Source organism: Hylaeus anthracinus, unplaced genomic scaffold (genome assembly GCF_026225885.1).
Source record: "Hylaeus anthracinus isolate JK02 unplaced genomic scaffold, UHH_iyHylAnth1.0_haploid 11994, whole genome shotgun sequence".
In the NCBI taxonomy this organism is placed as follows: domain Eukaryota; kingdom Metazoa; phylum Arthropoda; class Insecta; order Hymenoptera; family Colletidae; genus Hylaeus; species Hylaeus anthracinus.
The window spans coordinates 11,845,872-11,862,062 of NW_026534341.1; the positions used below are offsets into that span (position 1 = coordinate 11,845,872).

A 16,191-nucleotide genomic window follows, 5' to 3' on the forward strand; every position below is an offset into this window, starting at 1 on the left:
TTTTCTTTCCCACTTAAGGTCGAGGTCACGTGAACTAATTCAAAACTACCAATAACTGTATCATCTTTCCAAACTCGTTTGCAATATTTATATATTTTATTCTATACATTTTCTACCGAGTGAGTCTTCTAAACGTTGACTCGCATATTCTTTTGAAGTACGTTCAATTATTGCAATATTATATGAACGGTATTAAAAATCGAGATACGAGTTACGCATTTATAAGATGTACCTTCCTGGAAATATGATAAGCAGTAGAACATATTTTTCTTATCTGTGGTATCAAACAATTTATCACAATGGAAGAAAATACTTAATTGATATATACTTAACATAACTGGTAACTGTTGATATTACACAATTGAAATTTCATTTTCTGTTTTTATACAAGTAGTGATAAATACACGTAGCAATAATTTTCTGCTTGAATTAATACTAGATGAATTTTCTTGTAATTTTGCTGTTGATAAGATACTATCGTAATTTTACAATTGAAACTATGAAATACGAATTTATTAACACGTTGATGTATAAACAAAATTAATTCTGATGGTCAAATGCCAAAAAAAATAAATTTGAATAAAATCCTTGAATTTTGACGAAGTTACAAAAATAAATAAAAGAATAAATGTTTGATTGTGCACTTTCCAATGGCCTGTAAACAAAATTGAATCACATTAGAAATTTTCAAGAGTCTGGCAGGTAATATGTTAATAATAACTATTACGCGTTTTTATGATCTTTTTAAAAACTCTGTTTAACAATAATTCATGCTTGTATCATTAATTATGATTCCGCTTTCTTTTACGCCGTTGTTGGTAATGTTCCGCGTATAATTAATAACCAACGCTATGCAGCGTTGTTTACAGTGTATATCTTATCAGTTATGAATATAATTTTATTTTTAATCTTGCAATTAATTGTAAGATTACACACTTTTCACTTTCTTTCATAAATGGCAATTCACGGTCCTCGATATCTAAATTGCTTTTCATTTATCTCGACCTTGACTGACCTTGGAACGAAGAAGCTTGCTTATTAAAAGGAATTTGTCGATCAAACAAATTCCGAGTGGTCACGTCTAAGAATATCTAAGCTTTTCTAAAACGTGTGCTCACTAATTTTTTAACAGATATATTTATCATTTATATTATCTTTAACACTAAACCTACCGATATTTTATTTGTAATTCTTCCTCGATCGGTTAAGTGACTGATATTAAAGACATCTTTTTCAATTGAATGCAAAAATATTTCACTTGTTACTAAATTCAATAATACATGAAACAGTTGTATAACTTACACATCTTACTACGTAGTAGGCTGAAAACGGTCATTTGACCTGTGACAGATTTAGCGTTAACACAAATTTACGAAAATGAATTGATATGCTTATCAAATAAGATAAAATTTAATTACTCGAAATGAATTTAAGAGGGTAAAGCACATTAAGAATTCAAGTACTAACTGTTTCTTGGTATATTTATTTTATAGAGAAGAATTATGTAATGTTTGCATAACTTTGAGAATATTTAGGATATGTTTTAAAATGCATTTGGTAATTTTTTTCAAATCATTTCATACAGAAATCTTTGAGGCTATATAAATCCGTCGCTGCGTTTTTTTAAACAACATTTCTTTAATCCGTGGAATGATACTTCTGAAACTACTTGCTCGATCGTTTCCAAACTTTATATACCACTGCAATTATATCTCTTTAATGATATTAAATTTTCCAAGCATGATATTATTCTTTGAATATTATTTTTTTCCCAAAATGAAATTACAGTGGGTGTAGGAAGTATTCGTATGCCGATCAATTTCCAAAAAAACTATGTGAAATTGTAATTTATTACCTTTTTTTTTTATAAACAATGATATTCTATATATTCTTGGAAATGTCTAGAATAGATATAGTACGAAAAGATTAGGTATTCTGTATAAGTGAGAAATTTCACACAAAAGTTTTTTTTTGGAAATTGATCGGTGTACGAATACTTTCTACACCCACTGTACATATATTCAATGCGTGAAAGCATCCTCGAGTAACTGTTGAATCGATCGAACGCAGAAGACAAATCGCCGCGGTTTTCGTTCGTCATCTGCTATTTGAATAAAAATTTGCCCATCGTTGACCAAGTGCTCCCATGCTGCGTACCGAATCACGTTTATGTCAGGTGATGCAAAGGGGAAACGAGTGACCATCGGAGGCCTCGAGTAGCGGGGAGAAGTTTCGTTTCGTTTTTATTTTTCCTATCTTCCTTGCTTCCCCCTGCTGTCATTGGGTTAAAATTAGCTCTCTGTTGCTCCCTATATACACACTGAACCGATGTACGGTTCCCGAACGATCGAAATAAAAAAAAAAGGACACGTGAAAAAAACAACGTCGCGGGGAAACAACGGATCCTCTTTCGGGACGAAATATTCGAGCTTGATTTTTTTTTTGTTTTTTAACAATGAGGCGCTATAGATGTCGCAACGAATCTAGAGGTCGATTATATTCTATAGAACATATGAAATTGATTAACTCTTCGGGGCACGGTGGGATTAAAAGTGTCCCACCTTTTTGATGGATCGTAATGCATGGTGGGACACTTTTAATCCCACCTCGAAATTTTGCAATAGCTGCATGTGTATAAGTGTGATACCTTTATAACACTTTTGTTTGATTTAAAACGCAATAAAATTCCTGTGCAACATGGATCTATTTTATAAATTGAATTTCTGTGCCGCAAAGAGTTAAATAATTGCCTGGTCGATTAAAAATTATGTTAGAAAATGCGGTTACTATAAAAGAAAAAAGATTCTCTGACCTCTTTTTTTTTATTTTTATTTTTATTTCAATTCCCCAGTCAAGGGGAGAATTGGTGAAATATAAATGTTGAAAGTTGCACGCTGCGTTCTTTCCAATGAATTCGCGTTGGTGGTAAAGGAAGGTTAGATTTAGGAACGGGTTAAGGCAACGTTCTCCGCGTGGGTTGCCCTTTTTTTGGCATCCCTTAAGCCTGTTTCTAACCGGATGGATTCTAGAAGCTCCGACTGGCACGGTGGCTTCCAACTCCATTACATGTTTATATAATATGTAGACGCGGATGTTTATGCAAATTCCAATGTCTACAGAAGTAGACATCAAAATAAAATTCAGATAAAAGTGTGTCTTGTTTTTTAAACAGTCCGACATGTACTTTATTGTTGATACGGTTATCTATATTTTAAATGTGTGCACATCCTTATAAATTTTCCCATATTTTTATTTGCCATAAATGCATAAACTTCCGCAGTCTAAATAATGTTTCGCGATATTGTTCCTACAGGCCAACATTGTCAAATAATTTGGAATAACAGGTCCAGAAAAATGCTTCGAGTATGTTTTATTTTTAGGTGCACTGTTTATAGAATATTATAAACGAACAGTAAATGTTAACCTATTAAGTACCAGTGTCTTGTTTAGATGAGATTCAGAGAAACTTTATTTCGCTGATAATAAAATTTATTTTTTATCTTCCAGTGTCTTTGCTATAGCGATGAGATCAATAAAGAGCACAGTATTTGAAGAACAATTTCACAATTATTTTAAAGAACTATAAAATAAAGTAATATGTTATTAGTTGGGTGCACATAGTTTTCTCTGACATCGATTATTTTGTAAATACTGAGCCACCTTGTATAGTTAGTAAATAATTAAATGCAAAGTATACACTTCCTATGTCGAATGATATTTAAGTACACGCTGTCTAATAGGATCTACGTAGAACTCAGGAAAAAATTTTAATTATACCAATTAAAACTTGGTTAATGATGCCTTATCTATGAATAACTGCTTGATTAATTTTTAGTAGGCGGTACAGGTCTGAATGTATCGGAATGGCTGAAAACAAATAAAATGTGTACATTCCTTAAGAGGTGGAAAGGTTGTGGAACAAAATGGTACATAGATAATTCAATAAATATATATCGAAATTCAAACGTGTCTTTGAATGTTCCTTAAAAATTGGCACGAACTTTCTGGACAACCCAATATATTCAGCTTGTACTTTGTCCAACTTGAATTTTAACATGGTTTAAATTGTGTTTTAACTCATTAATTACAGAAATATATAAATAAATAAATAAATATTGAAGAATCTGTCAACTGTTTGGCGACGGACACACGACTCATGCTTTGCGTTGTGCCCTTGTGTATTCTACTCGATGGCATCACCGATTAAACCCATTTAGTGACAGTGTTCTATTTATAGAACACCTAATAAAACAATTCTTTATTAATATCAAAATTTATTCAAATATCCTGTGATTTTTTAGATACAACACTGAAACACAAACTTACAATATAATATGAATTCACTTGCTTTTTCCAATCAGGAATATTCATAGATTCTGGTTAATAAAAGTAATTCTATCATACGTTGTTATGATTCTTCGTTATAAAAAAAATAACGTTTGTAGAAGCTTGTAATACTGTTGTTTCTTATTTTATACTGTATGATGTACAAGTGTCGGAAGTTGTTTTCATACAGAAATAATTTTTCTTGTTTAATAATTCATTTTTTTGGTATGAAACATAGAAAATAACCATGAATTTGATACTTGACGATTTATAAACATTTTATGATAAATTATCATTTATCCTATTTATTCCTATACTTGGTGATGTTGGTAATATTTTTCTAGTTAACTAGTTAGGATAATACACCATTTTTTCCACAATAATACTACCTTCTGCTTTTTGTTCTCCAATTAGAACATCTAGCTCGATTATGGAAAAGGCTACGAGACACGCTTTATTGTAAATATGTTTGTACAAACTAAAGCAATATTTTGTATAATATTATCGTATATGCTATCTTAAGGCTACCGGAGATTGCGAAGTTTTGGACAGTATCGTAAATGAACAAAACATATTTTTGCGTAACAAATTGCTACAAGCGTAAAATCCTGCAAAAGTACCAAAGAGTAATATTTATTTAGTATTAGCGACGTAAGCGTATTGTAGCGTGGAATGCGATCTATAATAAACGATTGAGAAAGTATTTGCAAATAAAAGCGATTAATGAATACCTCGAGTCTCTCTTTCTTAATATCGAACCTGTGTGCGAAAAACTCGTATTTTTTTTCTGAAATTATCCCAACGTTCCCTTTGACACTCCCGATCGTAAATCATTCTTCTCAAACATAATTTAAACGATCGTCATGCAAATAACTTTTTCTTCGATTCATCGAACCACAGTTCGTTCGTTTTTTATGGATTTCCATCGCTTTCTTTGCTCATTACTCATCGTTTTGTTATTTACGTGCTGTAACAAACAATTATCGCTATCACCTCGTTCATTGCAGGTAGAACTGAATGTTCATTTTATCGTAAGCTCCCCCTGCATACATTCATACAAATACCCTTGAAGACACCCTGTATAAAATTAACGTATTTATTTTAGATGCAAAGCTTAGAAGGCACCTTGTATAAAATTAATGGCTTTATTCTAGATACAAAGCTTACAAGACTCAACCTATATAAAATTAATAGATTTAGATACAAAGCTTAGGAGACAACTTGTGTAAAATTAATGGATTTATTTTAGACGCGAAGCTTAGAGGATTCAGTCTGTATAAAATTAATAGATTAATTTTAAATGCAAAGCTTAGAAAGACACCCAGCTTAAAATATATTTTGTACGAAGACAAAATACTTTGATACATATTTTTTGAAATGTTCTGTGACCCACAAAAGAATTTTACAGCCAGCCTCTGGGGAGTCATGGTTCTCAGTTTTAGAAACGGTGATCTGCACGGATCGAGTCCCTGAATTATTCACAGGGTAGAGAGAACGGGACCGTTGTCGCAAACCGTCTCAATGGCTTAGCTGATTAAGCGCGAATCCCTATGCTAGCCTAAAACTGCTGCCGGGAATGCAGACGGCCCGCTTATAGGTCCACCCTCTGTGAGTTTATAGCCCGGAAGTGCCATCCAAAATTGAAGTGAAATTCATGGAACACCGGTTGCTTGTCTCCAACCCTTCGTCAACGGATGCCTGGATCATTTTTAGTCCAGCTTTGAGTTAGGTTCGTCTGTAAATTAGGTAAGATGAGGGGTTAACAAATCATACAAATCAATCATTTTCACCGTCATATCCTCTATTTTATGTACTTCCACTCCATGTATATATTGAATTGTTTGAACTCTTTTTATCAACATGCTGATGATTAGACATAATATAATTAAATCTAATAATGTTATTTATTTTCGTAACATTAGTATGATACAATGTTTTATCTACTAGAATCGTTTTTAGATAAATATTTACACAATATCTCATACTCTATAATAACGATGGGTGCATACAATACTATCTCAGTAATAGATAAGAAAGTATTGCTTGCCATGGCAAATAGGCGATTAAATAAGCCTATTAAAGTGGTCACTAAAGTGTTAATATAATAAATAGTATAGGGAACACTGATATAGTTGATGATATTTTTACGTTACAAACAAATATGAAATGTAAGTTATAATTACAACTCTGTTATTCGCAATTTAATAATGCAAGCAAATTCAACAATCAAAATGTAAAACCTACTTTAACTTGGAAATGAATGAATCCAAATATTTAAACCTAAAAAGTGTAACAAAAATTTATGGGAAACATCGATCGTTATCCTCGTAAGTTGAGAAAGATTGACAAGCGCATACATCCGTCCATGGCCTATGCAGATACAGGGTGCGGCAGAAATAACTCCCGCATTTTAAAAAACGATCGAAAAAAAGTGGTACGAGATAACACCAGAAACTTTTTATTTCTTAAATCTAGATATAAAAAAGTTTTTTTTACTTTACGTTTTAAAAATTATGTCGTTCAAATGGTGGCCTTTACGGACGATACACATTTTTGGAGTCGTTTTTGAAAGTTTTCCATCACTATCGCTAACATTTCGGAGGAAATTCTTTCAATTTTCTCTTGGATGGCTTTCTTTAGTTCATTCAAGGACCAAGGACGATGTTTGAAATCCTCGGCCTTGTGGTATTCCCACAGAAAAAAGTCACATGGACTTAAATCCGCCGAGCTACGGTCCATACAGGGCGTCGTCAGCGCGACATTTTGCAGATGGTGTTTCCGGGTCGAGTGATTTCTTGACGCGAAAGAGTTTCGTGGCCACCGTAGCTCGGCGGGAAAAACATAAGCTAGCTGGACAAAAACATAAAGTAAAAAAAAGTATCTGGTGTTATCTCGTACCATTATTTTTTCAATCGTTTTTTAAAATTAAGTTATTTCTGCCGCACCCTGTAGCTTCTTCTGTCCACTTTATCTAAATGCGCCCAATGGCACTCGGAGGGTTAACACGAAATGTCCTGTGCCCGTTGCCAGGGTGAGTCACCTTGTGCCAGGGACCAGGACTAATCGCAGGAGCGACGTTCCTGTCGGAGATGAGGTGCGACTGTTGCTATACGATGGCACAGGTGGGTGGTGGCAGGGCCGGCGCGGAAGGGGGTGCTACGGGGGGCTCTAGACTAGATCGATAATGCATCTCTTGGCGGGCGTAGTTCCTCTTAGTCAGCGGCGATCGCTCCTGCGGCCAGATATCCTGTTCGTTTCCTCGTGGAACTCGTGAGTACCGGCACTATCCAACCTGTACCGGAACTACCATCTGCGATAGAAACAAGTTTCGGTGGCTCTCCTGCTTGTTTGCACGCGTCCCTTTCATTTTTCTCCCTGCACCTGCGTTTTTCACTGTGCAGAAAAAGGTGATACGATCGCGAGCACCGGTAGAATCGCAGTTTTTCGGTCTTCCTTTCTTCGGCCTCTCTACTGGAACCTTCGAACAGGTTCTCGGTGTGTCTCGGCTCCGCTTTTCGACCCTTTTCGTTTCCTTCCTATCGATTTTTCCCTGTCGACCGACTCGAATGCGGTTTTTCTAGCCCCCCCCCCCCCCCCCCCCAATTCGTTCCACCTTGGCTCCGGAGTACTCGTTTCCTCGAAGACGAGTTTCTCAGCTTCCTTCCACCATCTTTACTTTTTCGAAACGAAAATTGTGGGTGAAACGAATTGTCGAAAAGTGCCGAGATTTGAACGTCGCGAGGGTTCGTCGTCAGGGTTCTTCGAACGAGAATTTGAGATTTAACTTTTTGGAATTGGAGAACTTTTTTGATAGTGGAACCAACAACCTCGAGGCAAGTTTGCGGTGTCGTTTCTGAAAATTGAAAGTGTTCTCATTCCTACGAGAATTTGAAAATATCCATATTTTAAATTTTGTTCAATTGTGTCGTTGGTTTCGTTTTTGTTACCGTGAGTAAAATTTGAACTGAGTTATGGTGCATATTGTACATGTCGCAGTAGCCAGTGGTGTGTCAAGGGTTAAAACAACGAAAAACGTGGATCGATTGTTGTTACTTTTGCAACATGTTAAAAGCTTCTGCTGTTTACTTTGAAGCAACCAGCCATTTTAATTCTAACCCTTTACAATTCAGATTTTCTTACTTTAGTACATTTTTGTCGAGACTCGCATCTAAGATTGAAAAAACTCTTGTCCAGACAGAAATTTTGAATAAGAAATGAAAATTACGCAATGTTTCATTCATTGTTCGTCAAAATAAAAATTAAGATATGAATCGTAGAGTAAAAACATATTTTACGTTGGAAGAATAAAAATTAATCTGTATGACCATTTAATTAAGTAAGTATTGTTGTTAAATCGTTTATTTTACGAATCAAATTTCATTCACCTGCATTTGGGGGGATATATGACATTCTTCTTCTCGAATTCCCTTCTTTAATTCTTGCGCAGCTCAGGCATTTAATGGTACAGTTACCTGCGCATCGTAGATGCGCGATCATGTGACAGAAGCAACATTGAACTTATGTAGATGTGACAAATTAAGATGCAAGCAACATAAAATAAGAACGTAAATCGCTCGACGATGTTTACAGCGTAAAACAAGTTCGATAAACCCACCGAATTAATTGTCCATTAAATACGTAGTCATTACGTTTCAAGAATTAACCCTTAGCAGTCCAAATATTTTTCCTACGCACAAACTTTGGCAGTTCATGTACTTCTCTCAAGTCTTTTGAATTGAACGCTCAATTTTCGTATTTAAAATAAATAAAGCCATTTCGTTAACCTTTTGAGGGATATTGACACACATGTGGAACGTTTGCTTTTATATTAATATTACCATTATTACCATCACGATACCCTTCGAAATTAAAAAGAGAATATACAATATTAAAGAGAGACAGGTTGAGCTTGGTTTATTAAAGTATATAACTGAAAAATTCAGTGTTTTACAGTTAAAGTGAGACAGGATATCTGAATGTCAAAATCGATATACAAATAAAGATTGCTTTGGTTTGTGCGTGTGTTTGATTAAAGCAAATGAAGATCCATTTAAGATTCGTCTCTCGATTTGCGAAAAAAGGTCAGCATTGTCACTCTGTCAACGCGTGAAATACTTGGACCACTAAGTGTTAAATTTTCACGTTAAATCGTTGTATCACACGGTCAGCGACATGGCAGACGATAACGCATCTACCTCGCGCAGGCACACGCCCATCGAGCGTCTCAACTACGCGAAACCGAGATGCAATGCCAAGAAGGGGAAGCACGAAGCGTGCCATATTCCCCTCAAGCGGCAAGATTAATTGACGGCCGGTGTACATCATCTACAAGGTTGGAAGATGTATTTATTACGCTGAGAATTTCGTAATGATTTTAACACGTTCGCTACCAGCGTTTTCAGTGGAACATTTCCCTTCCCCGAACCAGCTCTTTTGGTGCCAGGGACTTTTAAATCAATGCACGAGCGATACATCATTTTCGTAATTTCTCTTAAGGGGAGAAACCTCGTTACGAGTCCAAGTATTGAATGTATCTTGAGATATTTTTTTTTTTTTTTTTTTTTTTTTTTGTACAGAGAAGAGTTTATTTAATTTATTTTTTATGAACTCTAAACGGCGCCCACATCTTTTGTTAAAACCCTGCACATGTAGACTAAAATAAATGATCAAAGTACAACAAGAAAAGGAATTAATATATTTTAAAAATTATTGTTTATAATTAGTTTTGTTTTTGTCACTTTACATATAAATTTCGTTGAAATTCTTGCCTGAAACGCTAAATTATTACACTCTGTTACATAATTAAATATACTTAAATTCTGAAGATGACTAAAAACGAAGAGTCGAATCGTAAAGCAAGTGTTTCTTTTCAAATCGCATGATATTAATTCATATTTGTAGAAGTACAAGTCTCTCTATACCGATATTATTAATTTTCAGGACCTCTTCAGCCCGCACTGGTCCCTGGAGCAGATAATGTAGCGGACAGCGAGGATTCGGAAGACGAGTGGAACTACTATCCAAACAAAGAAAAGGATCCCGTTGACGAGCCGCAGGAAGTGAAAACCGAGGGAGAAATCGAAAGTCCAGAGCTTCCCATCGAAGACAACGAGTTGAAAATCCAGTCTGAAGACATAGGAGAGGGTATTAAATGCGAAACACCGAAGGAGGAACAGTCTCAGCTTATTAACACAGAGGTGCGTCATTCTCTAACTCTAACTTAAACATATAATTCTGATAAAATAATACATTAAAGTACCAACCTCTGAAGTCCTCAATCTTACAGTTGCTCAAACCAGAGTATAGTTGTGAAATTGACTTTATCCAATTTCACGCATACATTTGTATATGGAATTCGAAGTATTTAGTCGCCAGCATAAAAGAAACGCAATTTCTTTGCCTACAGATTAGCGCAGAGAGCGGAGCGGTGGAATCAGATCAAGAGGAGAAACTTTTCGCAAAAGAGCAAGAGGAATCAAAAAACATGGATTTTCCACTAAACCCGGATGCGGCTGAATTCGTTCCGGTTTCGCCTCAGTTCAGAGGGCCGAGGATGAATCTATCGAATGATTATCCTATCTCTGGTTCTCCTTTGAAACAAGTTCCTCAAATGGACGATATCCAAGTGCCGAGCCAGAGCGAATTCGAGGAGGAGGTATGCCAACGACCAAGAGAAGTTGAACCCGAAGAAAGAGAATATCAAAATGGCGTGAACTCGCAACCTACCGATGACGCAGACTTTATAAACGATCGACCAAAGGTGCATGGTTTTGGTGCGAACCTGGACGATTCCGAGATCTCGTCGATGAAAGCAGAGTTTGGCGACGAATCATCCACTAGCTTCCTAACAGCCACCGATTTCCATAGAACCGGCGTCTCTACAGTAGACGAGTCATTCTCGAGTTCCGAACGCGACTACGACATAGCCAAAGATCCTATGGCCATGTCCTTTACGCCCAGCGACTTCGAGGCGGCGTTCGACAAGGCTGTTGATTTGAATGCCGTTCACAATCTCAGCAACACAGACTTGGACGACAAAAACGGCATGATCGAAGAGGAAGGATTCACGGCACAGTCACCGGAACCGCATCCCGAGCTGACAACCCTGGCTTCCCCCGAAGCTGAACAACCAACGCACACGCCAGCCTTTCCTGGAGAGTCCGCGGAACTCGTGAACCTGTCCTCGCAACAAGAGGACAGCGAAGCCACTTTCATCGAGCACACGGACGAAACAAAGGCTAATGTCGACTTCTTGAACCTGCAGTCGGAGTCTTCCCAGTTGGACCAACAGGAAACTGCGAGATCCGACCATTCTCCTTTGACAGAGAATTATTCTGCAGAGTTCGAGTCAGAAAAGGAAGCCGTTTCCATCGATAACGAACCAATCTTAACACCTTCCAGCATCGAAATCGACGAAACGAAGCCTATGGACGAAACTAGCGAGGACGCAGTTCCTCTAGAAGCCTGTTCTCGGCAAGAAGTTAGCGTAAAGGAAGCTGATACGCCTGCGTCGATATCGCCAGTTCCGGAGGCAATGGAAACCGATGTTTTGGCACCCGCGGAGAATACAGAGGTGTCTTCCCAGCTTCTGTCTGCATTGGACGCTGATGCTCCGAAATTTACACCTGGACATTACACTTTTTCTCCCACAGAATCGAACGACGTTTGTAAACCCTCCCTCGCAAAAACAAACGATGTTTGCGAGCCTCCTCACATAGAAACAAGCAACATTTGTGAATCTTCTCCCCTAGAAACAGGCAACATTTGCGAGTCTTCTCCCCTAGAAACAAGCAACATTATTTGCGAGTCTTCTCCCGTAGAAACAAGCGAAATTTCCAAACCTACTAACACAGAAATTAGCAACGTTTGCGAATCTTCTTCCGTACAAGCGAGCGACGTTTGTCAATCGTATCTCGTAGACTCAAGTAACGACTTCCAACCATCTTTCGTAGAAACAAGCAAAGTTGATCAATCTCCGCTCATAGAAGAAAGCAACGTCGATCAGTCTCCATTCGTAGAAACAACCAACATTTACCAATCCTCTCTCGTAGATACGTACAATGATGAAGTTTGTGAATTCTCTTCTATAAAATCCAGCAACGTTTGCGAGCCCGTTTCACACAATTTGGTATTTGGCATGCAGCCTCCTGAAGAAAAAGCCGTCGAATCAATACCCACGCAATCGGGACAAGACAATTTGTTGGACTTCGCCGAAGAAGAGGAAGTTTGCGTAAAAAAAGTCGTCGAGGTTGAATCGACGCCGCCTCCTTCCCCACAGAATTCCGAAGAAAAAGTTTCACAGAATGTCGACGACATGATTTGTTCCATTAAGTCGGCCCTCGAACAAAAAGTCGACGATGTCGTCGAATCGAAAGAGGAGGCTCCAGTTGATGCGGACATCTTCGAATTTAAGACACATGTAACAGAAGAGCCGATGAAAGCAGACGTTTTGAATTTGTCCGAGTCCATGGCGGAATTAAGACTTTCCAGTTTGAAAAGTGAGTTGCTAACGAAATCGGAGGATACTCTGGTATCTAGCTTCGACCAACAATTACAAGAAGAAGTTCCACAAAAAGAGGAATTAATTGCCGCTAGAGAACCAGAACAGCCCTCTGCACCTGAGGCCGAAGAATATAAAATAGAAGCGGAGACAAAGGTCGAAGAAGTTTCTTCAGCGATCAAAGAACCTCCAGTGGAGAAGGCCGCCGAGGTTTCAGGGAACAAAGTCGCGAAAGCGGCCGCAGTGACTGCAGTAGCTGCAGGCGTCGTCGCGGGTGCAGTCGTAGCGCAGAGCAAAACGAAAACCAAGCCTATCGCCGCGAAACCGTCGAAAACCACGGCTACCAAGACCGCGCAGAAATCAACGCCAACGTCTCCCTCGAAAACTATCACTGCCACGACGAGAACGTCCACCGCGGCAGCGAAAAAGCCAACGACGACTCGTCCAAAGGACCTCGACGCTGCGAAAAAGACAACAGTCTCTAGCACAACGTCCAGCAAAGTGCCAGCTACCAAGCCTGCTCCGAAAACGACCAGCGCAACCTCGGTAACGAAGTCCGCAACCAGGCCGAATACTGGTAGTGTCGCCGCAAAAGCAAAACCCACCTCGACCACTGCAAAAACAACTGTTAGCGACAAAAAACCCACAGCAAACGGTGATATAAAGTCTCTGAATAAAGTTGACACTGCCACGGCGAAACCTCCTATCAGTAAGACAACATCAGTTCCGAAGGCAGCTTCAGCGAAAACCACGACCGCGCGAATGTTGACAGCAACGACGACAACGACATCAACAAAGACGAGACCTGCATCAGCCGTCGCCGCCACTAAATCCGCCACCACGACCACAAAAACCAGTATGTCTGCAACCACAACGTCCACGCTCAGCTCGAGACCCAAGTCGACTTCGACCGCTGGAAAAGTAACAAAATCTCGCGTGTTGACGCCCAAGTCCTCCCCGATCATCGACAAGCAAGTCAAGGAAACTGCGAATAAACAGATTTCCATGGCTCGATCCAGCACAGTCACCAAGACGACTCGTGTGTCGACTAGCAATACGACTACAACCACGGCAAAACGTGCATCGATGACGGCGAAGACCACCTCGACGGCATCGCCGATCAAAAAGCTTACTGCGACGTCGAAGATTTCAAACAGAACCTCGACCCCTGGAAAAACGACGACTCAGAAGGAGAAGGTTGTGCAGAACGGTGTTTCCGAGAAAGTGGAGATGAACGCGATCATCGACGACGTACCGAAGAAGGACTTGTCACCCGTGGTCACGCCTAACGATAATCAACTGATCATGAGCTCCGATTGAATTAACTCTGTACGTCGATCAATACGTCACGCATCCGAAAATGTGTTGTTCTTTCTTCGCGAGGAAGAATTTGGATCATCCGCTAAAGTAGTTTATTAGGGAATATATAACGAATCGGAAGGAGTTTTTACTAATAACTAGCGTAAAATATAAAAGATAATATATTAATGTGTATATGTACCGATGAAGTAATGAGTCCGTTTTATCTATACTGGCGAAGAGAGAAAGAGCGACTGAGAGAAAGAGAGCATATACCCTAAAAACGAAAAGAAAGAAAAAATACATGCTTCTTGATTGCTTCGGTCGTGTTGGGGGAAACAGGTGTCTCGCTGGAAAAAGGGGAATAACGAAGATAGAAGAGGAAGAGATACAATGCTAAAAGGGATATCGGTTGAATTTGTAAATAAGTCAAACGCGTTTCGAACTGGTCTCTGAGATTACCAGAAGATTTTATGTCCACGTGGTGCTGTAACCGGCCTGTAAGAAAACGAAACACACACGCGTACGAGCGCACCAGGCCCGCTATGAAGTCGCCGAGATGAAAATTGGAGAACCGGAGGAAGCGTTACGGCGTCCCGGCTTGACCGCACGAGAGGCGGTTCTTAACATATTCTTAACATAAATCACGAAACTGGACGGTCTTTTTATACTTTTTAATTTTATATGTGCATTATACTTGATAAATGATTAATCGTCGTACTTTTTATGGAGAAGAACTTATCTAACACGTACACACACGCATAAACATATCTACACAGCCACGCATACACATACGTCACACATACACATACACACGTAAACAACAGGTACCATATATTTATTTTGTTTTGTTTGTTCCTATTCCGAAGTTGAGTATACTGCGAGAGAATATAATACACTCGTCATTCATTAATACCATTCTTATGTATTCTCTATCCATTTATGTACAGCACTTTTATGAGTTAATGTGATACATATTATTAAATAAATTCGAACAAATACGAAACGAAGGAAGAATTTGTATGTATACGCGAGAATCGTCGATTCGGATACCATACATGGAAAGAATATTGTACGATGTAAGAGAGAGAGAAAATATGTTCTTACGATCAGAGCTTTGAAAATGACAAAAAAAAATGATAGAAGAAATTGTTTTCCAATTTTAAAGATGTTACCGATTATACGCTACATCAATTGTTTGAATCTTACTGCCACGAAACGATACGAATAAAGAAGTAAAAAATGTTTTAAACAATTTATAATAGAACCAAGAAGTATTTAACTGTGAATGAATTTCACTGCGCTACTTTTAGATTTCATTCTTCATTTTGTGCTTTTTCTCTTTATCCGTAGAAACTGCAATACTTGTTTGTTTTTATTTCGTAATGTTTTGAAATATCCTGCTTTATGTATAGGCGTATGCACATACAATTACACGTCTTTAAAAGCATTTGACAGGAAATCTAATTTTAAATAGCTTAAGCGAAAGTACAGGCGATTCAAAAACCTTGGCTTGAGATCTTCAAAATTTGTTTTAAAAAATCGATTATGCACTTATTGCGTTAATATTGATTTTAACCTTGAAAAATATAACGTTAAGTAAATATGTTTCGGCTCATTGTATTCAATTTTTAAACAATAAAGTCGAAGTGTTTTTTTTTTTTTTTTTGTACTTTGATAAATTTGAAGGGATTGTAGATTCTTTCATATCTAGAACAGCAATATTGATTTACTCATTCATTTATACTAAAAAGAAACGATGTTACAAGGCTTCCTCTCCTTCCAAAATAATAAATGACAAAATTTCTTTTTTTTTTTTTCTTTACAAAATTGATTTGGAAAACAAATACATAAGAAAAAGTAAATAGGAATGAATACAAAAATTTAATTCAAAAAGGGGAAGAAATCTTACTAACAATTTAGAGCAGTGAGTATTATCTTTGAGAATTAGAAGCTACCATATGCTTCTTGATTGCTTCGCTGCTATATAAATCTGATAATTTTCGATGAGTTACTCATTGAAATTTATAAAAAATATGTATGCATGCATACAAGCTATAGATAAA

The 16,191-nt window shown here is 37.6% G+C and overlaps 1 protein-coding gene across 1 annotated transcript in view; it reads left to right on the forward strand.

Annotated features, from left to right (window-relative positions):
* Window positions 1-15,787, forward strand: part of LOC128888510 (serine-rich adhesin for platelets-like) — an 88,151-nt gene extending 72,364 nt beyond the window's left edge. Inside the window, exons 9-10 of the mRNA XM_054145413.1 lie at window positions 10,267-10,523; window positions 10,733-15,787. Of these exons, the coding sequence (XP_054001388.1) occupies window positions 10,267-10,523; window positions 10,733-14,146 (3,671 nt within the window). The 3' untranslated portion in view covers window positions 14,147-15,787. The remainder of the gene's footprint in view (window positions 1-10,266; window positions 10,524-10,732) is intronic.
* Window positions 15,788-16,191: the final 404 nt, after the last annotated feature.